Source organism: Onychostruthus taczanowskii, unplaced genomic scaffold (genome assembly GCF_017590055.1).
Source record: "Onychostruthus taczanowskii isolate IOZ18803 unplaced genomic scaffold, ASM1759005v1 scaffold13, whole genome shotgun sequence".
Classification (NCBI taxonomy): Eukaryota; Metazoa; Chordata; class Aves; order Passeriformes; family Passeridae; genus Onychostruthus; species Onychostruthus taczanowskii.
Genome location: NW_024498462.1, coordinates 11,121,315 through 11,146,664, shown reverse-complemented (window position 1 = coordinate 11,146,664; position 25,350 = coordinate 11,121,315). Strand labels below are relative to the sequence as shown.

The 25,350-nt window shown below is 46.8% G+C and overlaps 1 protein-coding gene across 1 annotated transcript; it reads right to left on the bottom strand.

Annotated features, from left to right (window-relative positions):
* LOC121331919 (sodium/hydrogen exchanger 2-like) lies at positions 1-25,009 on the bottom strand. Its single transcript, XM_041396750.1, has 12 exons — positions 24,877-25,009; positions 23,031-23,494; positions 22,058-22,308; positions 18,630-18,847; positions 14,875-15,071; positions 11,555-11,644; positions 9,330-9,400; positions 8,114-8,278; positions 7,571-7,685; positions 6,161-6,295; positions 1,101-1,167; positions 1-146 (listed from the first exon to the last, which is right to left on the bottom strand). Exons 1-12 carry the CDS (start codon positions 24,899-24,901, stop codon positions 1-3), a joined length of 1,944 nt encoding a protein of 647 aa, XP_041252684.1. The 5' UTR covers positions 24,902-25,009.
* Between the last annotated feature and the right edge of the window lie 341 nt (positions 25,010-25,350).

The following is a 25,350-nucleotide window of genomic DNA, read 5'->3' as shown; positions in this document are numbered from 1 at the left end:
TCATGGGGAGCCAGAGCATCCCTTGTGTTTGTACATCTCCAGAGTCAGCTCTTTCACCCCCGTGTCGCTGGGCTGGGGCGGCGGGATGGCACACACGGACTTGGAGCGGCTCTCCTTCACTTCCCGAACCTTCTCCGTGTTCCCCACTGTGGGAAGAGAAACACCACAAGAAACACCATGAGAAACACCCCCAAGAAACACCCTGAGAAACAAACATCATGAGAAACACCCCGAGAAACAAACACCACAAGAAACAAACACCCCGAGAAACACCCTTCTTTGTGGCTCAGCAGGAATGAAGGAACACCAAGGTGGCCCTGTGCTCTTTGGGGATGAGCTGCTCCATGCCACTCCCCAATTATAAAGCAGGAGACAAAGATCGGTGTTTCCATGGAAGAAAAATCCAGAAAAGGTAATTTAAACCCAGGTTTACACTTCAAAATACATCAGGTGTTTGGATCAATATCATCATTCTTTTGTCAGTCCTCATCTGCAGCTTTGCAGAGCAAAAATTCACATTGGTGACTTCCTTAAACCATCTCTGGACAACACATGTGTCCTGCTGGAGCACCTGGAATGTCATGTTATCACATTATGGGATTGTTTGATGGGGATGAACATGCAACCACAACAGAAGGGTTACAATCTCCTTCTGTTCTGACACCACAGTATGTCAGGGGCCATGGTGGTCACGTTTTCCTTGGGGTGGAAAAAAAAACTTGACCCAGAAATAATGTTTTTTTATCACTTTTCTCTGCTTACAGTCATGTATTTTCTTCAGGAAGAACATTACTGAAGTATTCCTGATAAACTGTGGATTAAAACAGCTACATCCCAGGTTGGATGAGGCAACCTGACCTAGCTGGAGATGTCCCTGTTTGTGGCAGAGGGGTTGGATTAGATGGCTTTGAAAGAGCGCAAATCATTCACTCAACCTCAGGTTGGGTGGAGAGGTGGCACCAAGGCTCTTTCAGCTCTTCTTGCTCACCCATGAGGCTCATTTGAGGAGCCCCACTTTGTCCCACAACCTCCCTGCCACCGGCTGGGCCATTCCACGGGGATGAGGGTGGGCAGGGAATGACCCCAGCTCCCCAACTTACCGGTGAAGGAGCGGCAGAGCTTGGGCTGCGGGCTGGCCTCGCCCTGCGCCGAGCACGCGTCCTCCTTCTGGGACTGAGGGAGAGAGGGACTTCAGTGCCTTGTGAAACCTGCTCACTCCTGCCTCACAAACAATCATCTGCAATCCCTAAGGATTCCACTCCCTTTCGTTTCACTTTTGCCATGTACAAATAAACAACAGCAACGACAAAAAAAAAAAAAAAAGAAAAAAAAAAAAAAGATGGAGTGCTAAGAATAGACTGAAGAGATGGCAGGAAGTATTTGCAGATGGTGAGTTGCTACAACACAGAATCATGGAATGGCCTGGATTGGAAGGGACCTTAAAGATCATCCCATTCCAATCCCTCTGCCGTGGGTTCCAATCTCTCCTGCCTCTCACAGGACCAAGCTGCTCCATCCAAACTGGCCTAAAACCCTTCCAGGGATGGGGCATTCACAGCTTCTCTGAACAACACTGGAAGCTCTTTATGGGCTGTCAAGAATTTAGAAATAAAACTGAGCCAGTGTCAGAGGCTTAAAAAATTAAAATGGCACAATACACCAATTATGTTTTGAGTTCTGGAAGAGGTCTGAGCTCCCCAGGAATGGTTCAGCAGAAAGGATGGGAAGAAGCAGCCCTGGAGCCGGGAGAATGGGGCAGGGAGTGCAGAAGGCAAAGCTGTCCCCAGGATATGGATGTTTCTCACCTTGGCTGTTCCCCACGTTGGCTGCAGGCCAAGGAGGCAGGTAACGAGCTGGCACTAACGAGCTCCCTGTCCTTTCACTCCAGTGCTAATCTCCACCCTCCAGGACAAAAAAATAGGAATGAAAAAATAAAAATCAGGTAGCACAATGCCGCCTGGATTGTTCAGTGCCTCTGCAAACTGGGAATAAGTCTCTCACGCAGCTGTGATTTGGCACCTCGGTCCAGAAGCCCAGACTGCCAAAATAACTCTGGACCCCTCCCAGCCTGGTTTTCTGTTTTGTTTCAGTTCGTTCTCCTCCCTCCCCTAACGAGGACCGCTGCCCTCCATCCCTTGTTCTCACTTTTATTGACCATTTTAATAACAATGCCTTCCCGGCTCCGGCAGCAGCGCCCCGGCTCCCTGGAAAGCCATTCCCAGGGGCATTGAACGATTCTCAGAGCATGCTCCATGAAAGGGCTCTGACATAATTACCAAAGGCACTGTGTCATTTGCGCACATGGCTCACAGGCAGCTCCAAATAAGCTCCTTCTGGGGGAGTGCGCTCCTGTTTTGGCAGGAGAAAAGAGGACCAAGTTGCCTGGCTACAGGTGCAAGGATTTTCTGGGTGCTCCGTGGTAAATAAAAGCTGTCCTGGGTCTCAGAATCTGCCCTGCCAGCTCAGGCTGGGCTGGATCCCTGCCTAAAATAAGACAAGCCCCAAAAGCAGCCGGCGCTGGAAGCCAGCAGTGATGCACAGCTCCAGGAAGCAGCAGCCTTCGGCAGGAATTTTGTCCTTAGGCAGAGGAAGGCGAACTTTCTGCTGGAAATAGATAGTCTTGGAGTTAATCCTCTGGGCTGTGGTTCAGAGCTGAAGTCACCTCCTCCTGCCAAGGTCCTTCTGCCTGGTGTAAATCATTTAACCTGCTCTGGAGGAAGGAAGATTGTTCTTTTCTTGCTGCTTCTCCCTGTTTGCTCTCCAAATTCTCCTTGGAGGAGGCTCCAAGAGCCCCCTCTCCATGCTGTAAAAGCACCTGAAGTGCAGGAGACCCCTGAGGCACCTAAAGCCACCCAGGAGAGGTGACTCAGAGCCAGAGAAGAGTCTGGGGTGGAAAGGGCTTCAGCCATCCCTCTCCAATGCCAAGCCCTCCTGGCTGAGCCTGGTGTTGGCACAGAGCTGTGTCCATCCTGGGAGGGCACTGCCTTCTCCTCTGGAAGGAGATGCATTTCCAGCAGCCAAGATGAACTTGGATCCTCCCCAGCCTGCAGAAGCCACCAACCCAAGCAGGGATGTTCTCCCACACATCCCTGGATTTTGTCTGGGGGGAAAAGACCGACCAGCCCCTAATAAAATATGATAAAATATTGAACTGAGCTACAACAGCTTCATGTTTAACAGCAAAGCTCTCAGCAGCTCCACTAAAAAAGAAAACCAGGCACTCACCAAACAGAAAAACAGGGTTTCTACTGAAGCAAAGGGATTTTTAAATTATTCCCTCAGCTTCTAGCGGTCATCAGAAAAACAGGGTTTCTACTGAAGCAAAGGGATTTTTAAATTATTCCCTCAGCTTCTCAGCTTCTAGCGCTCAAGGTATCACCAAAGCTTTTCTCCAAGACTGGCAGTGGAATTGCAGGAGTTTCACCAGCACCACAGGGTTCCAGTGGCCCTTTGCTGGAAGTTTATTTCCCTTCACTGGATTTCCAGTTGGGGTTGCAAACACAGTTGTAATGCTTCCATCTCGTGGTGAGATGTAGAACAGAAAAACGTGGGGAGCAACAGCATCCAAGTTTTTCTTGCTGACTCAAAACCTGGAAGGCCAAACCCTTCCCTGAGGGACTACAAAAGATGGAATATCTGACAATCAGAAAAATCTCTAACGCTATCGAAATTTTTCATTAATAGCTTTTTTTTAATCAGGAAAATACAATTTTCTTTTCAATTTGGGATGGAAGAAACATGAGTAGCTGTTTTTTTCCCAAAAACTGCTAAGTATTGAGCTGCTTATAATAAGCTAAAATCCACTTTTTAGCAGAGTGTTCTTTCTTTCTGCTGACAAATTCTGCAATCTGTCCTCCTACAGCATGAAGTAACAGCATTCACCCACCCTCCTTAATATTATATAATATTTTATATATATAAAATTAATATGGTGTTAATATTTCAGGGTTCTGTTAGAGCATTATCCCATCACTTTGGGGCATCATTTTATTTCTTTTCACAGTAAATGAGGCACCTATTCTTAAAAATTAGCAGAAAAGCTGCTGGTGACACAAAACAGGCCTGGCTTGTCCTTTTGGGCACTGAGGGATGGTTCTTGGGTTAAAACCACCCTTACAGGTGTCACTGGGATCAGCTCCCAGTACTTACTAGCATCCCCAAGGTTGGACAGGACATCCTGGTCTAGTGGAAGGTGTCTCTGCCCATGGTAGGGGGTTGGAACTGGATGATCTTTAAGGTTTCTCCCAACCCAAACTATTTTGGGATTTACATCTGCTTCCCTTCACCCAGCACAAAGCCAAGGTGGCTGCAGTAAAGGGTGTGAGCACCACCACCAAGTGGCTCCAATGACACAACAGTCAGTATTCAGCATCAAACTGGCATTTTCCATAATCCACAGGGCATCTCCCACCCTCAGAGGGCACTTTCCATCACCCATGAGTCAGTACAGACACAGAGTGAATCCTACTGCTTTTGCAATTCCCCAAAAACTATTCTGTTCCCCCAAAGCCCAGCTGCAAGCACTCCTGCAAGGAACAGGAGAAACAGCTTTCCCAAAGCTCCTGGATTTCCCACCAAATGCAGCAGAGAAGGGGAAAGCAGGAGCACAAGGGTTAACAATCAAATATCCTTAAAGTAGGGAACGTCGTGCTCAAAATCAGCCGGAGTTTGATGTTGCTCTTTTGAAGTTTAATTATACCAAATGTTCTACAGGAACATGCCATGTTCTTGCCTATCTATTCTGAATTGTAAGTACCAATCAGCATGTAAATGATCAAATTAAATCCTTTAAGTTGTTTGCAAGAGCCAGAACACCTTTCTGGGAAGGAAGGGCTGAGCACCAGCAGCGTTTGGTGCGGTGCTGCTGCTCTCGGTGGGCTCCTCCATGATTGGCACTTCCACGAGGAAATTGGAGTGGAAAAAAATCCACAGCACTCCCAAGTTCTTCTGCTGTCATGGAAAATTGCTATCTAAATAGGGAAGGGTAATTTATTCTTTCTAAAAGGTCATTTTGTTCTCATCAGTGATGGAGCTTGGCTGCTCAGATTAGAGCTCACAGCTCACGCTTGGACAGTGCTCCAGCTCAAGCCATCAATACCTGAAATTCGGAGAAGTGAGTGAAATTTAGGGATGGCTCAGCAATTACTGCAAGCACCACCCCTGCCAGAGCTCAAAGATTGTTTGGACAATACTTTCAGGCACAGAGTGGGATTCTCGGGGCTGTCCTGTGCAGGGCCAGGAGCTGGCTCAGTGATCCTCATGGATCCCTTCCAATTCTGGATGTTCTGTGATTCTGCACTGCTGCTGACCTGGGTATCTGGGAGCAAAAGATGACAAGGGTGAAATGCTTTTCCTCTAAAGAATTACAGAGGGTGGGAGGAACTGAAAAAACCAAGCCTGCTCCTCATGCATCATTCCGGGAAACCTTTCTTTTCCATAGACAAATGTTGGCCCAGCTTCTCTCACCAATCTCCAAAGAGCAAAAGTATTCACCAGGCACAGACGTTGTATTAACCCTGTTTCTCCTCTGATTCAGAACATAAACCAACACAGAGCTATGCAAGCAGTAAACTGGAAAAATTTTCATTTCTCACAGGAATCTGGTAAGCAAAACTTCCTTCTATTTTACTTCTTTCAAGCCTGCTCAGAACTGTAGATGTGTTTAAAAACAAAGGACTCACCCCCAGAATGCATAAGAAAAATCACAAAAATGCTTCTGTCCTTTCAAAAGAGGTGGGGGCGGGAGGGGGAAACACTGAGCAGTTTCAAATATTTACACTCTGGACCACTGACAATGGGGGAGACAAATTCCTGACTTTGATGAAATCTCCCAGAAAAGAAAACACGGGAAAACCAGACCTCAGGATGGACAGAGTGAAGCCCAGTCAGTGACATTTGCTCAGTAAAGAGCTTTCCCAGCACGGGTGGAAGTCACAAAGCCCTGAACAGGGCTGTGCCTGGGATGGCTCCTTGCTTTGCCAGGAGTTGGGTTGGGGGGAGTTTTTTCCTTGGTATTTTTCCTATTCGCTGGAATGCGATTTGGGATCGAGACCTTTGTTTTAAGTTAAAACAACGAGGTTTGTCTTCCGAAGGGAACACCACCAGCAATAAGCAGGCTGTGGGGAAAGCAGCCTGTGCGTGGTCCTGTGCTCCCTCTCACCTCCTTCCTGGAGCTGCAGGTGTCGCTCCCGGCCACCTCCACCAGCAGGCTCTTGTGCCGCAGGATCAGGATCTCCTTGGCCTGCTCCGCGGGCTCGCTGTCCCCGGGCAGGGTGTGCCTGTTGTACGCCGGGCCCTGCAGGGACACACGGAGGCTGCTGGACACGGGAGCATCGCTGCCCTCCCGCGGGATCCTGCTCCCCCTGCAGCCATCCCGCCCAGCCATGGGCATGCACTGGTTTAGGAAAGGTGGGGATGGAAAGAGCCATGGAAGGGAGATGGCAGCCATCCCGCCCAGCCATGGGCATGCACTGGTTTAGGAGGGGATGGAAAGAGCCACGGAAGGGAGATAGGACTCCAGACTCTGGGTTTTTATGTGAAGTCAGCCAAGAACTCACTGAATGACAAGGCTGAGTTACACCTGGTACCCAGTTACACAACGAGCGCAGTGACTCTGCTCCAGGTGCCTTCACAGCCTCAGCCCCCAATGTTCTGTATTAACCCCAGCTTCCCATATAAATCACTGGGAACCATAAATCCTCCTTCAAAAGCCACCACCCAGCCAAGCTGAAATCTCCCACTAACACCAGTGGGAGCTGGGATAATGCTGTCCCTACAAGGGGTGAGGCTGGATAAATGCAGGTCTACACTCAAACTGGAGCTGTGCCTTCATCTTCATCCCTCCACCAGGTCCATAGGCTTCTTCCCAGCCTTATCCCATTGTTTCCCTCAGCTCAGCAAAGGGACAGGAGGGGGAGGCTGATCCCTCTATGCTGAGCTGCCCACATCAGCCCCACCCCTAAGGACTCTGTATTTTGTGTGTAATCCATAAAACAAAGTCCAAGATGGATTTTAAGGCTAAGTCTCCCTAAAACAGCAATTCCAGGTGCTGTGTGAAACCCCAGACATGATCCATGATTCTGTAAACAGCAAGTGGGGTTTATGCCCTGTAACCACTGGTACCAGTTCCATGGCAAAACTGCTGGGTGGATTTAAAAGCTCTGCAGATTAATGCCCACTCACAGCTCTCTTCCATGGGGAAAAGTGTACCATGAGGATAACCCCATCCCTGCTCTGCCCTAGAGCTGCTGCTGGATCTGCTATAACCCAGTGCCTGAAGTTCCACGTGCTCCTCCTTTCTCCTTTTCCCTGCCGGGTACCGATGCCGAAAATATTCCATGAAATTATAGGCTGACTGGGTGAACCTTTCAAAAGCTGTCAGGCAGCAAACAGAAATGTGCCACTGACTTGGAAACTGGATCTGGCTCCACACAGCCAACTATTCTCTCCTCACAAAGAGACATCCTGGGTAATTATGGAAATATTCATAACATCTGCTCAGGCTGTTCGGATAACCGAGGAAATTTGTGTCATTGGACACTTAAAATATGGATGGAGGGAGAAGTTGTACCGTCCTCCTGATCCGGTACAGGTTCCTCGCCAATATTTCCTGCATGTTGTCCAGGACATCAGGATTTGGAGTGTCCTCCAGTTTTTGGTCTTTTATGACAGTCCTGTCGCTGCTGCTGCAAAGGAAAGCAGAATACCTTATTTTGGAAGATGCACAAGAAGTGCATCCCCAAATCTCAGTGCCCCTTTGGGATCCCACCACAGCCAACGTGGCCAACAGCTCATCTCTGCAGATGGAGCTCGTGGCAAAGCAGGAATTTGGCATTTGCATCTGGGCTGTCCATATGCTCCCTGGTGGAAAAAAGAACCGTGGGGAGCTGTGGCAGAGCAGAACCATCTGTGAGGCCTGAAGTGGCCATTCAGAACATTCAACAGTGCAAACCCATCCAAAATTGGGCAGGAGCCTCTTCCTCAGAGCGCCGCTTCCCTGTAGCTAGTGGGGATACAGGTGGCCCTCCACGTGCCACCATCAGAGCCGGGGGATGCTCATCCATCCCACCATTTTTAGCCCCCAGCTGCCGAGTTTGAGCTGGAGTTTGCTCACAGGAAGGAGGGGTGGGCGAGGCCGTGGCCCAGCTGCCCAGCCTGGGCCAGCTCCATGGCGTGCTTGCGCTCCAGCTTCTCGTAGAGCAGCACGATGCTGGACTTGGGCTGGTCGTACTCCCTGAGCAGGATCTTCTGCAGGTATTTGCTGTTGAAATATTCCAGTCTGTTGGAGAACAAAATGAGATGGGTTTAGCCTCTCCCCCGACTCCCCAGCACCAACAGACCTGAGCAAGGCAGCAGGGTCACAGCCCAGGAGTGCCCCAAATTCCATTAAATTCCATTCTATCCCATTAACTCCTCCTCAGAAATCGATGGTCCAAGAGGTCAGTCCCTAATTATTTCTGCATTACAGTGCATGAGTCAAAATATTAAAACTTCACTAATTAGAATAAAAACTCCCCAAAAGTGCCAGATATATCATGAACTCTTCTAGAAGTGCTACATCTGCAGTAGCCACAGATTTCAACACTCCTAGATTCCCTCTTAAGCCATTTCCTCTTCTTTTCTGCTCAAATCGTTGAATAATTTAGGTTGGAAAAGACCTCTGAGATCATCAGTCTCTCTAAGATCTGCTCACAAGGAGCCAGGATGCTCCTCAGAAGCAGTGTCTCCCATACCCTCTAGTGGCACTTCCAAGCATGGACATTCCTACAGAATCTCTACCAGCTGCATCTGTGTCTGGACCACCAAGGAATTAAACCTGGTAGATAATAATTTCAGTATATTTTATGGTATTTGTATTTTATTTTTAAATCCTGATGCATTTTTTTTTTAATTTTAAAATGTACAAACTCGCAGAATTTAATGAAAATTGAACACTTTGCTACAGAAATCTGTAGAGATCCTCTGTAATTTCAGTCCACAACAAGCAGTTCTGCAAACTCAGCTCTTTAATGTTAACTGTGCACAGCCTGGGACAGGCTGCGTGTCATGGCCACGGCATTTCCAGCAGATTTCTTTGGGCAAGAAGGGACAAACACAACAGGAGAAGAGAAAGGATCTTTTTAGTGTGATGCACAAGAGGTGTCTGCAATCAGGGAAGTGCCCTGAAAACCTGGTGTCCCCTTGGACAAGGAAAAGCTGTTCCTCTGTCCCCTCCCTCGTGCCACGAGGATGAACAAGGCCCAGCTGCCCACAGCAGAAACTCTGGGAATAAAAACCAACCTCCTTTTTTTCCTACACGTGTACACAGTTGTATTTTGGCAAATCCTTACTTGTCTTTCCAGTAATACTGTCCCCAGTGTCCAGATATATCTTCAATGCCAGCCAGCAAGTGATCCAAGAACTAAAGAGGAGAGAGGATTTCGCTCTACGCCGGTTGCATACCTGATGAACCCAGCCAGCAAACAGCAAAAGCCACACACACACAACAGGGGATGCTTCCAGCCCGGGATATGGAGCTGGGAAACAAGGAGAGAAGGCACTGGGATCATTCTCCATCCACCCATCCATTGGTGCTGGAGTGGTTTGGTTTCAGGTGTGGGCAAGCAGAGGATAAATGCTGAGGGCCATGAATCTGCTCTCTGTGATGGGTACAGGAGGGCTGATGGCTCCCATGTTCTGGGCCTTGACCAGCAGGAAAGGCTCATTTTGGGGTTTTTGAGGACAATTTGTCTCAGGAAATCAGTATTTTCAGGATACAAATGTAGGTAACACATAAATGTTAATCTTGAATAATAAATACTGCCCTCCCCCAGACACTTCCCACTAAATAAAATCATCATATTGTACTTTATATAAATACATTATTATTGTTTAAAATTATATAAAAAATCCCAGCCTGGTTGGATTTTCCACCTCAAAGTTAAGTTCTTGTAATTTCCCAAACTGCCTTCCTTCCCAGTGGCATCTCTAAACTGGGAGAGGGCTCTGCTCTGCTGCCCTCCACACTCAGGTACCAATGACCCTGGAACTTTCTACAGCTCTAAAATTTTTTTAAACTATCTTTTTTGGGGGTCAGAGACAGAAAAGTTTCAGAGCAGCTGGCTCAGCCCTGCAGCCTGGTGTGGGTTTAGTGCCCTCACATGGCTGCTGGCAGCTGTGAGTTCCACAAACACGACACTGGAGGGAAGCACTGAAGTGTCCCATCCCTGGGAGTGTCCCAGGCCAGGCTGGACAGGGCTTGGAGCAACTTGGGCTAAGGGAAGGTGTCCCTGCCCATGGCAAGGGGGGGAATGAGATGAGTTTTAAAGTCCCTTCCGACCCAAACTACTCTGATTCTCTGGAATTACACTCGCACACTGATCATCGCTCCTACGAGCAGGAATATCCCAGCTATCCAGATGGCAAAATAAATTTGAGGAAGAAAGCTGCTTCTGGCTTCTGCATCCCTGATTTCCACTATCTGCATTTTTACCTTCTCAACTTAATTGGTGCATAGCCATTTTCAGCTCACACCTCCTAATAAACACATTTCTGAGATGATTTACCATTCACACCCTAACAAAAGAACAAAGTCTTCTCTGTTCACAACTGGAAAAGGCTCCTCAGCCTCCTGAGCTGTTGTGTTAACCTCAGACAAAGCCCTGCAGTCCAACCCCATTGTGAGGATGCCAAACAGGTTTTACAAATGTCCTCAGCCCCAATGGCTTTATTGCTAAAGAAACAATGACAATAATATTCCTGAAGGAGCCATACCCACAGAAACGTGGCTGGGATTGAACAATTAGATTCAGAAATATATTAATTTTCCACTGGATGCAGATGCAAATGCAAAGGCTCAGCTGAGTGGGAGAGCAGCTGATCTCATGGAGCTGAACCTCTCCTGAAGTCCTCTATGACCACAAATACCAACATCTGGGTGGTGAGAACAAGAGGAATGAAATCCCACCTTTGAGTTATGGATGTAGAATCACAGAATGGTCTGGGCTGGATGGGACCTTACATCTCATCTCATTCCAGCCCCTGCCACGGGCAGGGACACCTTCCACTATCCCAGGTGGCTCCAATCCCCATCCAACCTGGCCTTCAATAATTTCAGGGATGGTGCACTTCAGAGGTTCCCTCCAATATAGCACCAACCTCATCCTCCCTTTCCTCTTTTTTTTTGCAAAAATATCTGAACCAATGGCGGTGATGGGACAGGAGAACACATGGAAATTCCTAATCCTGAAAGAAACCAAGCCTCATTTTCTTTCCTTCTCTCATTCCAGAGAGCAGAAAAATTGGAGGTAGGTCACAGCTTAAAGTTTTGGGCAAGAAATCATCTTTTTCTCTCATGTTTGTGCATTATCTTATGTTACATCAGCCTGATTGGTGGCTGCTCTTCCAATGCAAAAAAAGCCCACGGTTAAGAAGCTGAACAGGACTTCCAGCATGGAAAGGGGCTGACCTGCAGAGGATTTGGGTAAAGCTGCAGATCTGCAGGGTCCCTGGAGACACACACATTCCAGGAGATCTCAGAAGGCTCTGGCCACCTGCTGATGGAGGCTCCACTCACCCGGATGTGGATCTGCTCTCCCACGGTGGGAGCACTCTCCCTTTTCCTCTTGACAGCCAACAGGTCAACGAGGGGACGGATGGTCATTCCCTGCAGAGTAACCACCGACACAGAAATCAGCCTTTCCTCACACCCAATTTTCCTCCCCTGGAACAAAAGCCACCAGTGCGGGGCTGAGCCACAGCGACCCTGTCCTGGTGTTCGAGCAGCCTCCCTCACCTGCCCTGCTTTCCTGGCAGGATAAAACCTGCACAGCTTCAGCAGGACTAGAAATTGTTCTCCCGGGTGTACTCCACACACTGTGTTTGCTCCTGGTAGGAACCTGTCAAAGGGAACTCACAGAGAGGCTTCAGGGTGGAGGGAAGAAACTTCCACTCGCCTCCTCCGAGGCCACAAAAAGCCAACCAATAATTCCAAGGTCAAGCCTGTGGTTTGCTGCTGCTCGTGGCCTCCCAGATGGAAAGGGGCTTGAAATGATCCAAGTTCAAATGCCTGAAATGGGGATAATCCTTGAGAGTTCTCAGCACGGAGCCTCTGCCAGCAATTGTCTGCTCGCTCCTTAAGCGCTGTGTGTCACACACCATTACTCCAGCGATCTCTGATGGCCAGCCAGGGGCTAAGTTTCCTAATCAAAGCATCCACCTGGTGGGAAGGGTCAAGGAAAAGTTTTAATATCTTTAAGACTCGTGAGAGAACTAAAAAGCTGCTGTGGTGTGTTTCTTAGTCCGGCTTCCGTATGAAATGACTTTTCTAGGACATGTTTACAGCAAAAATGATGGAGTAGTTGATGTTTATGACTTCTGAATGTCACAAGTGCTGGCACAGAGAAGACTTGAACACATTTTTAATTGCAGAAACAATTAACGTGTCATTTTAATAGCTAATAGCAATAAAAAATGGGTCGCTATTCAGAGTCAATAACACAGAACTCACAAATTCCAGAATAACAGATAATACAAAAATTAAGCAGAGACTGTGCAATTTGGCCTCTTGCCTTCCTAGATAATCAGCTGCAGTTGTTTCCATTTTAAAGCAGCATTTGGGACTGTTATGGGAATCCCATGTGTCATTCCAGGCCACACATCATTTCCCAGCACACCTGCAGGTCCCCTGTGCTGCTCCTCCACCCACCAGGGATAACTCATCCCAGAGAGTGTCTGACAGCTCCATCACAGCTCACACAACGTTTTCCAACTCCAGCAATCCAGTGGGACAGTGCAGGCATCAAACAACCTCCCCCCTTCACAATTATTACATTTGCTCAGAGTTTCATGGCAGAGGTCAGGGGCCAGTAAGTTGAGAGAGTGAACTTCCAGCAGTATTTGATTTTAAAACCACTCCAAGAGGCAGAACAATGAGATGGGGTTTGTGACATTCCAGACAAGCCCAGAGAGCTCCCTGGAGAACTGCCTGGTCTACGTGGCACATAGCCAGCCTGCTTGGAAGCACTGAGGAATTGACAATGGCTCAGTCAACCTTCCCAAAATGATTAACCAGGCTTCTTGTGGGAAGAGCCTTATGCAACTGGGTTAGGAAGGCCAGAAGAGAGGAGTTTCCTGGCCTGTGGAATGCTCTGATAGAGCCACAGGCAGCCAAGCCCAGCTGTTCACAGGGTGGTCATTCCCCTGTGGCAGGAGGGTTTCCAGCCAGCAGGGGCAGGATTTCCATGGGAATCATAGGATGTGGAGGGTTTCAGCTCTGACAAGATGGCCCAAACCAGCCTAGGAGGGCCCAAATCACCTCTGCCTTGCTTTCTGTCCTATTCTAACACAGACACTCCCCAACAAGTCTATATAGGGATCACTGTGAACATAGAGAAAACATTTTGCATTAAAAAAAGAACAAGAAATGTCCACTATGCACAGAACTTGTTTCATAGCCAATACTTCTCTTACCCTTTCCACACAGAGTGACCATGAAAGACACTGGGATGGTAAAAGTATTTCCTCCCCCATTGATGTGTCTGGCAGCAGCACCACAAACTTGATTTGCCAACCCAGGTTTTTGAAGGTTCTGTTACATTTACCCACCTTTTTCTGTGCTGAGCTGCAGCAATACCTTTCTGCCTCAGGTTTTAAGTAATTTTCCTGGTTTTTCCTCCCCCTGTTGTCGTGGTGGCCCTGGCACTGCAGGTCCCTGGAGCCCAGCACTGCAGACAACATTCCCAAATGGCTGAAGGTCAGGGGCGACACAGGGACCCTGGGTAACTCTCACCCTTTTGCACAGGGATGACATCACCAGCTGAGCTTTGAGGTTACACAAAAGCCTTTTCCCAGCCCCGGGAAGGATTTCCCAAAGCCTGGAGCTGCTGCCTTAGAACAACCTTTGTGTGAGGCTCAAGAGCTGCTCTGCGTGAGGGACGTGCCTGGGGACCGGGGCTTTTCAATTTCTCACCCACATTTGCATCTTAAAACTTGTCAAGCTCCACCTAAGCACATCCCCCAGCCAGCCTGGCCCCTTCTCTCTCCTTTCAGGCTGAGGCTGTGCCCAGTCCCTCTGCCCTGCAGCTCCCAGCTCTGATCCCATTGGCACAACACACTCTGATCCATCCTCCACCACTTCTCCAGCTCAGGATGAGGATTTGGGTGGATGTCCACATCAACCCCAACCCTCCACATTTGGGGAAGCAAAATCAACCCCAACCCTCCGTATCATCCCAGTGCTCGACACCCACCTGAGGGGTTCAGTCAGGAAAAGCAGAAGGAATTTGGTCTGAGGGTGATGCTCAGCCACGGGGCCACTCAGAGCTGCCACCATGAGCCACCATCTCCCAAAGGCCCAGAAACTCCTCTGCTCCTGGGCAGCAGCTCCACATGGACCTCATGTCCCTGACCAGGAGCTTGTAGGGAGTTTTTCTACATGAGATCTTTCCCAAACCTCTACATCCCACTCACTTCAGTCCTGTGGAGGACCACTCTTTACTTTTTGGGATAAACAGCAGGTGGACATCAGCCTTGCTCACTCCAGCACCAGACAACCCCAATTTTTCCACCACAGCTTCCTTCAAATGTGGCTGTGTTTGCCAGACGAGCTAAGAGCTGAACTTCAGAGAAGCCCTCAGAGACCTGCTGCTGGTCAGAGAAGGGCAGGGACACATCCAAGCCCCTGATCCCACAGAAAGCTGCAGGAATGGTTTTACCACTAGATGTCACAGCAATGCTGAGAGCTGCTGCTCCTCCCGAGCCCTGGAGCACCACAATTCCTTAAAATTCAGTGTTGGAGCGCCAGAACTTACAGCCCCAGCGTGAGGGAAAGGAATCTTCTTCACCAGGCTCCTGGAGGGGACCCAGTCCTGAACCTGCGCCCCGTACTGGTTTTACCTGCACGAACACGGTGAAGAGGATGACGACAGTTGTTGCTGCAATGAAGAGCTTTTTCCTGTGGAAGTCAGGCAGCAGGAAAACCAAAGAGAAGCAAATGGCCCCTCGGAGCCCCCCATAGGCAATGATGAACTGGTCCTTACTGGTGATGGTGTTCACGTGAAATCTGTTCACAAAGAAAGTCAGCACAAGAACCCCTGAAAAGCAGGAAGGTAGATTGAGGCGCATCAGTCAAATAGAACAATTAGAGAAAACTCATGATCTTACATTTTCCAGTAAAACATCATGGAATTGGTAAATACCAACTACAAGGAACTAGCCAGGGCACAAGGGGGTATATTCCCCACATGCCACTGGAGAATTTTTCTTCCAGTCTGATCTAACAGGTTGAAATTTGCTTTGTCCCGATAAAACTTAATCCCCAACATATTTCTAATTTGAGAGACTACAAATATTGACCGGCTACAGTCCTGAAATATTAATTGATTTATTCTAATTGATGATAACAAATGACTGAATTGCTGAGGCTAGAAATGCTTTTGAGGCAAATCAACAGCAACAATTTAACCACGAATTGCCCTCCCATTTGCCAAAGTTTCCAAGCAGTAGCTTGGATAAGTAGCTATATTCCACCTGCGTTAATGTTATTTCTTTCCCTCAGATTTATACTATACAAATTGAGGGCCACGTGAGGTGACACAGCAATTGCTGTGATTTACAGCCATTTGCAAATGCACAAACAGATGCAGAGAGGTACAAAAGTCAGGCCTTAAATCAGTAGGCCGTGATTTTAATCCCAATGGAGGTGATAAACATCCCATTTCCCAAAGATTAACAGCCATTTGAGAGCTGATGGCACCGCCTGTCACTGACTTTGGTTAGGAATTAGCTGGAGCCACAGCACTGTTGCTTTTCTAGAGGGTGTTTGTAAAAGAAACAAAAACAGTGCATTTATTATGTACATATCAAACATCTTCCCACACACCTCCAGCTAAAAATAGCTGAACTTTTACTGTACATTGGAGGAGTGTGAAGAAAACAAAAAGCTGGGGATGTTTGGGTATAGGGAACTCAGTTAACTGAACCTTGTGGCATCTTCCCCATCTCTGGAGCTCTGCAGAACTGGTGCCCAGAGCAGCAGACAGGAAATGCTTGGGTGTCAAGGTTCTTTGTAACTTAAAAAATAAATAAAACAAAGCCTCCCTCAGATCACATCCACCCCTACTCTACAGCTCAGGCAGTGCCGATGATTTAAAGGAACAAAATTTACTTGAGCTGATATCCTGGCCTTTGTCTTAATTTAATCCTTCCTCATAAATTATTATTAGCATTCCCTAAACTAATTCAAGGCCAGTTTGCTCCAAGAGATGACATACAATTAATCATTCGGAGCAGAATGTATTTTCTCCTGCAGATACCTTGGGAAAGAGCAGGAGGAAATCTCCCCAGGGCTTAGCTATCAGCAGAGCCCCGGTGCTGCCATGCAAGGGCTCTACTTTCCTTTTTAGATGATCTTCCTCATACCAAAGGAATTCCCCAGGTTTCAGCAGAATCATTTCTCAAACATTTAAAGCACTGAGAGTGTTCTAGGAAGGACTGGGGTACAGTTTACACACCAATCCCAGCACTGCCCACCCAAAAATCCCCAATTCCTGCAGGGAAATGTGGGGGCACCTCCCTTTTCTGGATCAGAGCCTCAAGCACCTCCAGAATCCTGGCACTAAGATTGGAAAAATCCTCCAAGATCACCAGGTCCAACCATTCCTCCAGCACTGCCAAGGTCACCACTAATCCATGTCCCCAAGTGCCACACCCTCACATTTTTTGAGCACTTCCAGGGCTGTTGTCTCCACCACTGCCCATTCCAATGTTTGGCAACCGTTTCCACGAAGAAATCTTCCCTACTATCCAATTATTAATTAATCATTAATTAATCCAGAGCTGCTGGATGGCCCGGAGCAGGCCAAGGTCTAATCTCAACCACCACCTCCAAGGCAGGAGTTTCCCTGGCTTGGTGCAGCCCCTTCCCAGTTCTCATCCTCCCAGTTCCCTGACAGCTTCCCAGGAAGGTGCTGCAGGACAGGAACACCCTGGTCAGGACAACTCAGACAATCTCCAGCCCTGGTTTGTGTGTTCTTGTTTAATTCCAGGGAGATTTTGACTGGAAAAGGGGGGCTGCAGCCTGAGCCCTTGCCTAATAACATGCTGCATAATTTAAGCTGCTCTCAGAAGGGCTGTGCTTAGGGAGGATTTTTGGGGTACTTCTGCAGCACTGCTATGTTCTTATATCTTGCAATGAAGAATTTTTGAACTAAAAAAAAAAAAAAATCAAACTCACTGAGAACTCCTTTCATCTGAGCAAATAATTTAAGAGAAACCACTTAATGGAAATAAAACACTCGAATGTACAAAAAACTGACTAATGAGCACATTTCCAAGACTAGTGCACAGTTATTAAAACAAACTTTGGCATGTCCTAACAGCTAATAAACCCCATTCTGCTCAGCCTTGTTAATCATGGCCTAACCTATTTAAACAATTTCTTGAAGTGTCTGTCAAATTCGAGTTCACTGCTTGACTTACTGGTTAGTAAACATAAATCCTGCTGAACGTTTTTAAGCTCTCGAATTCTTTTCCAAAAATGTGTGCTGTTATTTTCCCAAATGTTGTTAAGATATAAAAATACCCATAACTGAGGCACTCTGCACTCATTAGGTGCCAAGCACTGCAAGAGGAATGGAGGTCCAGCCTCTCCCAGCACAGAATCATCACAAGATGCAACAGAGGAGAAAGGAAACAAAGCACTTCTATTTTTTCTGGTAATTTTCAATGCATGAAAATGGGATCTCAGGGAATCCTGGAACCAGCACTTGGGTTTGCATTGTAATTGTGGCTAAAGAAACTGCAGAGATGAGTTATCAGGAGAGTATTTTCCTGCCTTGCTCCTCATTATCACCAAGCCTTGGTCTCTTTATTGCTGTGAGGTTGGTCACACACCCTGATGAGTTTTCCAGGGATGCTGTAGACTCTCCATCCATGGAGATAACCAAAAGCCATCTGGACACAGTCCTGCCTGCCTGCCCCTGCTCAGGCAGGGGGCTGGAGCAGATGATCTCCACATTCCCCTGCCAACCTCACCAGCTCCCCAGCTCTGCCACTCTCAACCCTGACCTGAAATTCTTGAGTAGGAGCAGGAGCATCCTCACAGTTTAGGTCCCAAATCTCATCTACCCAGGACAGCTACTGGAATGTTCCTCCAGTTTCCCAGTGAAGGATGCTGCTGTACACCAGCTTGTTATGAATTAAATCCCTTAAATTCAGAGGATTTTCATGGATCTCTTGCCCCAAGGTATGTGCCTACAAATTCCATCCTGCAGGAAGAATACCAAGGGACTAAAAAACACTGAAATGGAAGAGGAGATTCTGGCAATGAAGGAGGGTAAAGGAAGATCATGGCAAAAAAGGGACAGTGATAAAACAGATGTCATGAGAGCTTCTATCCAGCACCAGTGAGTGCACAGAGCAGGGAACTGCAGCAAAATGCAAGATTTGGAATCAAGTGAGATGGAGGAGCAGGAAGCATTGGCTGGGACGTCCCTGTCCAGTCCTAGCATTCCCATCAGGAATGATCACACTGCAGAGTGAGGAGGAAAGGAGGATAGAGGGGCAGAGCACCTTCTCATCTAATGGAATCTCGTTCCTCACTCCCATAAACAATAACACACATGAAAAACAAGATCTACAATTTCCCCTACCAAGTGCTCTCCAAACGAGACAGAAAATAACCGTGAAGCAAATGTAGGGCCAGTTCCACTCGTGGTTTTCTCCGATGGTGGAAACTCCGAGGAAGATGAAGATGAGGGTGTCGCTCACACTGCTCCACATCTTCATGAAGTACTTGACTGTGGTGTGGGACTTGAGGGAGATGTTGGCCTCCACGTAACGCTTCATGCCCATGGCACAGGAAATGATGCTGAGGAAGTGAAAATTAAACAACAGAAAATAAATAAGTTTGAAAAATGAAAAAAAAAAAGTTTTTCTACTTTAACACTGAAAATCAACACATCAGTTATGAAAAAGGGGGATTTCATCAAGTCTTGGATGTTTGCAGACATTTCACTGAGGGCTGAGTCACTTCCTGCATCAGTCCAAGAGTATCAGGACCACTAGGACAATAAAATACTTCATAGGTTGCCCAAACTGACCAAATCTGGATTTTAACATATGAACAATTCATCACCTGCCGCATTTTATCAGAGCACAAAGCAACACCTCCAACTTACACCCAACTCTTCCCATCTTCACACACTGTTTCCAGTTCTTTAACTTTGCCAAACTCTGACCTTGCAATTGCCTGGCAATTTTTCATGGATAATTGGTTCTTCAGGTTCCAGGGAACATGGCATTAGCCTAATTCATCAGCTTTTTGAATCAATTTATTTTCAGGCCAGCAATCCCAGGAGGTCAAAAATCAATACATTTTCAGGCCAGCAATCCTAGGAGGTCAAAACAATTGAGCGCTCAAAGTGCTGAAGCTCCGTTTTTTATATTTTAATCTGGACCAAAACATTTTTGTTCTAAATATTGCAGCAGGAATAGAAAAAGGGCTTTAAATTTCCAAGATCTGACTTGCAGTGCTGTTTGGTAAAGCCATCCATATTTTTATTGCACTGAAAACTGATTCCACAGGAAACATCACAATGTTGGATCACAGCAAAGCCAAGAGAGAAGCAGATCCTTGGCTTGTCCCTGGCTCTGGGTGTGACCAGGACACGGAAATGACCCAAACAAAGGTGTTGAGAGAGGTGGTCGCTCACCCAGAACTATCAACTAGGAGATGCTCAGAGAACTGCAAGGCAAGTACTGCTTTGCACTGAAAATACCCTGTTTAACCCCAGAATTTCACTAACATTTTGCATTATTTTGAAGACACAAACATTTGGGTCTGTTTGAATTTAAAATGGGGCTTTAGGGAGAGGATTTGTGGCAAAAGCAGAGGATAGGAAAGGTCAGAATTGGGAAAGTCATGATGCTTTTGCTGAGGAATGGGATCCTCTGTTATCCAGCAGCAGGAGACCAAGACTGAAGTCCCTTTTTCACCAAATGCTTGAGTTCACATCTTTCATCGCCTAAGAAAATGTACCAGTACATAAAAATATTCTAATACAGATCTGGTTTGATTTATCCTTTTTAGGTCTGACCTGCTTTGCCAGAAAGATCAACAGGGAATGAACCACAGACTGAAAAAAAAAAAAAATAAATCCTTCTGCTTCTGTGTCTGCCTCAATAAATAGTGGGGAATATAGATATGGTTAAAAACTAAGAAATCCAAGTACTTATAGGCAAGTGACTTTCAGAGCTGTGGTTTGGGGGAATGCTTATTGGAGAATGGACATGGGATCACAACATGGTCACAGAAAGAATAAACTTGTTTTGTCTTGGCTAAAGATGGACATTGCCACCAAGGCAAGGGGCGGGGGAAAAGAGAATAAGAAAGAAAAAAATCCAACTAAAATCCATTTGCAGAACAGTTTCACAGACTAAGCTGTATTCAGATTTTTTTATATTTTTCTGGAGTATGTAGAATTGATATTTTTGGCAATCAAATTATTTTTCAAAGAAACAAACTGCCAAAAGCTGCTTCTTATAATACAGTATTCCCTGGCCACAACAGAAAGAATTGTTTTGAACTTCAGATCTATAAGACAGGCATTTATAATTTGGCAATTAGAAGGGCACAGTGCAGGAATCAGCTGCCTTTGCCATTGTTTTGCTTCAGAAAAAAATGCATTATTCAAAAGAACAGCAAATGGGTTCCATAATGGGTACAGCAGATTGTGATTGATAGAAGGAGACACCATTAGGATTGAATGTTTTCTGCTCCATGATGATTATGCAGCATATTTATTTCACTGTTCTGTCTTGCACTCCTATAAATAGACTTTTCCTACCTATTCCCAGAGCTGGAATTGTTTTCAGTAACACTCAAATATTGCTGCTATTAACCAGCTGAGGAAACAAAATCTGCAAGACACAGGGACGGTTTATATCCAAAGAACATCATTAGTTTTAAAATAGATCTCCCAGATACTTCTGTGCTGAGCTGGGAGCCCACTTAATTTTTTTATTTTCTTTTTATCTTCATTCTCATCAACTGCACAGTTTACACTGCAGCCACTGATGCAGGGTAGGTGCATTTTGGTGTCTTTGGGGGAATATTAAACGGTTGTGATCCTCAGCACCAGCTGACTCCGTTTGGGTAGGAGAACCAGACTCAGTACCAGCCCACAGAATACAGGAGGGCTGGATCCCTCTGGTTTTCCTCTCTCTCTGCTTTCCAAGGTGAGATTTTGGTGAATATTGGGGTCTTTCTGGCTATTTTTGTGTCAGCATCTGCTCTGACAGCAAGATGCACGACAAGATAAGCACAAAGCTTAATTAGTCCCTTAAATCTGAAGGATCCAGCCCAAAATTATTGATTTTATTGAAAGATCTATCCAGTTAAAAGAAAATCAAATGAACTGAATGATCTCTGACAGCTCTGGCTGAAATTGGCCAGCAGATTCCCAATGTTACTGGAGACAGAGGTGTTGGTTGACACCTGAGGCCAGACATGAGCTGTGTCTGAGCTTCTGGAGCCAAGTCAGAATCTCCAAAGCAGAGGTCTCTATTAGAATCCTCTGTTCCCAAAAAGCAGGAATATTTCAAGCTTCAGTTCCTGTCCCATCACTCACTACTCTGTCACACCAAGGGTTGTCAGGCAGGACATGCAGATGGGGAAGGGGATGTGAGAACAGAAGTGCTGTAAACCAAGATCAAACCTTTCCAAGGAACTGACTAAATTCTCCTTGTAACTCTTCCCATGTTGGTTTTGACTAGGCCATGTGGAAAATAACAAAATAAGCTAAGAAACTTCTTCTGACTCTGCCAAACCTACCAGACACTGTTGGAACATCCAGCCTTTCCAAATAAAAACCATGGAGCTCAAACAAACTTTCCTCAATAACCTACATAAATCCACCATCAGCCACCATTGTGCAATTTGGGAAACAGAGTGACTGTTGGAGAGGGCCCTGTTCCTCGTCAAACACAGATTTGCAAATTTTAAAATGTTTTTGGGTATTTTTCAGTGAATATAGGCAGGAAGCTTTCCTGGAGAGAGGAGGAGCAGGGCCTGACTTACGCCACGATGCCGGAGAGGTGGAACATCTCTGCAGTGAGGTAGGACAGGTAGCTGTACAGGAACACAAAGAGGGGCTCGATGACACGGATGTCCTTGGTGAAGCGCGTGGTGAAGGCAGCGGTGAACCCAAAACTCAGCCCCACCAAAACTCCTCCCAGCCCAACCACGAAGAATTTTCCAACTCCAGCAAAAACATCCACGCTTTTGATGGTCGGCATCTCACAGAAAGAGCGAAAGAGCTTGTAGAGCACCTTGTGGGGGGAAGGAAAGAGGGAAACAGCTGTTAACTGGATGTGCACCAGATGTGGTCATGGCAGCAAATACACTGCTGGGATTTCTGCCAGTCACCTCCTGCCCAGGAGGTCTGGCTCTCACCAGGGGACTGCTGCGGCCCTCACGGACATTTCTGTCCACAGACACGGAGTCAAAGAGAAACCTGAAAACTTCGAAGTTCACCTGAATGCTGCCCAGGACCTCAGGCCAGAGAATTGGACCAGGAGTCCTCTGCTAGAAGGGGTTGTTGATGACTTTTCCCTGAACAAATCACAGAATCATTGAGGTGGAAAAAGCCCTCCAAATTCATGAAGTCCAACCAATAATCCAGCACTGTCACGTTCACCACCAAACCATGTCCCCAACTGCCATATCCACACGGTTTTTAAACACTTGCAGGTGTGATGACTCCACCACTTTCCTGGGCAGCCTGTGCCAATGCTCAACTGCCTTTTCCATGAAGAAATTTTCCCTGATAGCCAATCTAAGCCTCTCCTGGTGAAACTTGAGACAATTTCCTCTCATCCTGCCACTTGTTCCCTGGGAGAAAAGATTAACCCCCACCAGGCTACGAACTCATCTCAAGGAGCTGTAGAGGGAAATAAAATCTTCCCTGCGCCTCCTTTTCTGCAGATCTTCCATCCCATCACTCAGCACCACCCTCTGCAGGTTAAACACCCCAGCCCAGGCTGATCCTTACCACGGTCACGGCATCGTTGAGGAGCGATTCCCCAAAAACCAGGATGTGCAGCTTCTCGTTGACGTGGATCTCCTCGAAGACAGCCAGCACGGCCACGGGGTCCACGGCGGCGATGAGGCTGCCGAACAGGAGGTTGTGCAGCAGGGACACATCCTGCAGCCGGAAGGCTTTCACCTGGCAGATCCCATACAGGGAAAAGCCGATCCCAAACACGTTCCAGATGGTCCCCACCACCGCGTAGAGCAGGATGGTGCCGATGTTCTCGAAAAAGGGGCGGCTGGGCATGAAGTAGCCGGCGTCCAGCACGATGGGGGGCAGGAGGTAGAGGAAAAAGATGTCGCTGTCCATCACTGGTGGTGACCTATCATTGAATCCGTAGATGATTCCCCCCATGATGAGTCCCACAAATATCAGCAAACAGCTTTCGGGAACGACGGAAGGCAGCTTGTTGTAGAGATGGAACCCTGCAGGGCACGGAAGGATAAATCTGGTGTTACCTCACCAGCCCAAACCCTCAGAAGGTCCCCACGCTCCCACTGTCAGCAGGTTACACCTCGGAGTAGCACAAGTAAATTCATACAGTGAGGGTGAAGTTGCTCAGAAATTGGTTAGAAAATCTAAAATTTACTGAAAATTCCAAACTTTCTCCAATTACTGTCTGTTCAGACCTCATTTCATCATAGCATAAGGTTAGAAAGATATATTGAGGTAATAAACAAAAAGTAATAATCTACATAAATAAAACTATATTTGGAATTATTAATTATGTAATCTAGTCAGCAGCCCATCTTCAGCACTAACAGAAATAGCAATTTCTAATTTTAAACACAATACAGATTCTATACATTAAAAAAAAAATCACAGAAACCCTTACCATTAATTATGAACAGATCCACTTTTAATACTATTTAATCATTAGCATTTAAAGCTAAACAGCTAAAAAACATCCAATCAAGCCTGTCTCGTGCAATGCCCAACATTAGAAAAATCACCACAAGTACAAGGTGAGTTATTAAAAGAAAAAGTCATTGAAACAAACCTAATTAAAATAAGAAATTTTAAAAATCTCTGATCATTATTATGTCTTCATGCATGTGACTAGAATTAGGGTCTCATTATGTAGCATAAAATTAGTGAGACAAAAAGACCCTTTCCATCTGAAAAATTCTGATCAAACCCAATCTTAGAGACTTCTACATTCTGAGGAAAAGAAATACAAGAAAAAATGCTGTAAAATAACTTTTATAGCAGTAATTTAACAGAATTGAAGATGATTCCTGGAGAAAAATATTTATATATAGTTTTCACTTTCCTGTGCCCAGTTTTCAGAGAAAAATATAAAAATGTCAGATGCTTTGCATAATTTAATCTAGTTTAGATGACCTTGCACAGACAATCAATGCCCAGAGATTTTATTTTAGGCTGTGTAACAGCCTGGACATGGATGGAGTTATTCCTTGGCCAGACACAGGGCACTTTTAGAAGAATAAGGAATCTTCATTTTAAGATGAAGATGTCAGTGGACCACCTGCACAGAGCATGGCTGGCAAGGAAATCAAGGTGAAGACACACCTTAGCATGTCCTGCAGTTAAATCAAATTCCTCCTCCTGGAAACCCGGTATTTTTCCTCCTAACAGCAACAGTGAATTTCTAGATGGAAAACCACCACTTCCAACCTAAAATGCAACTTATTTTCCACCTGTGCAGTGTCTCTGGCACACAGTGTGTGAATTCCAAGGGTTTGGCACGTTACCTCAAGCTCCAAACCAGAGGGGAGGTGGAGCAAAGGCCACACCACCTCCGCAGGGATTCCCCGTCCCTCCTCATCCTCTCAGCAGGCCTCACCTATTTTGGCCAAGGACGCCAGCATGATCCAGAGCGTGATTTCAAAGGGCACCTGGACGTGCTGATAATCCAGGGAGAAGAAGGCGTGCTCCGAGGAGTGGTTGCCCTGGGCTTCCTCGGCAGCCCAGCTGATGTTCTCCAGCGCCGCGTCCTCCAGCAGCGGCTCCCGCAGGGCTCCCACCCGTGGGGCTTGGAGCGTGCAGGAGAGCCAGGAGCCAGCCAGGACAGCTGCAGCTCTGCATGCCCGGCTCTCCATGGCCCTGGAATCCACAGCTGCTCCTGCTCTGGTGGGTGAGTGGTTGGAAGCGCTGCTGGAGGCGCCAGAGCTCGTGGGGGCGGCTGCAAAGGGAGGAGCAAATGTTCCACCTCAGGCTGGGTTCCCTCCCTGGTCCATCAGCTTCCAGCTGGGAGAGCCCGCTGGAGAGTGGTGCTTCTTGGTGCCACATGTCCAAATAGGGGCTCCTCCTGTGGATG

Excerpts from the sequence above, each read along its gene's own strand:
- LOC121331919 (XM_041396750.1), bottom strand. The coding sequence starts at position 24,901 with ATGCTGGCGTCCTTGGCCAAAATAG. Across the intron at positions 18,848-22,057 it reads CACCTCTCCGGCATCGTGGC|CATCATTTCCTGTGCCATGG; the intron begins GTAAGTCAGGCC and ends TCACTTCCTCAG. Across the intron at positions 15,072-18,629 it reads TCTCGTTTGGAGAGCACTTG|GGGTTCTTGTGCTGACTTTC; the intron begins GTAGGGGAAATT and ends CCTGCTTTTCAG.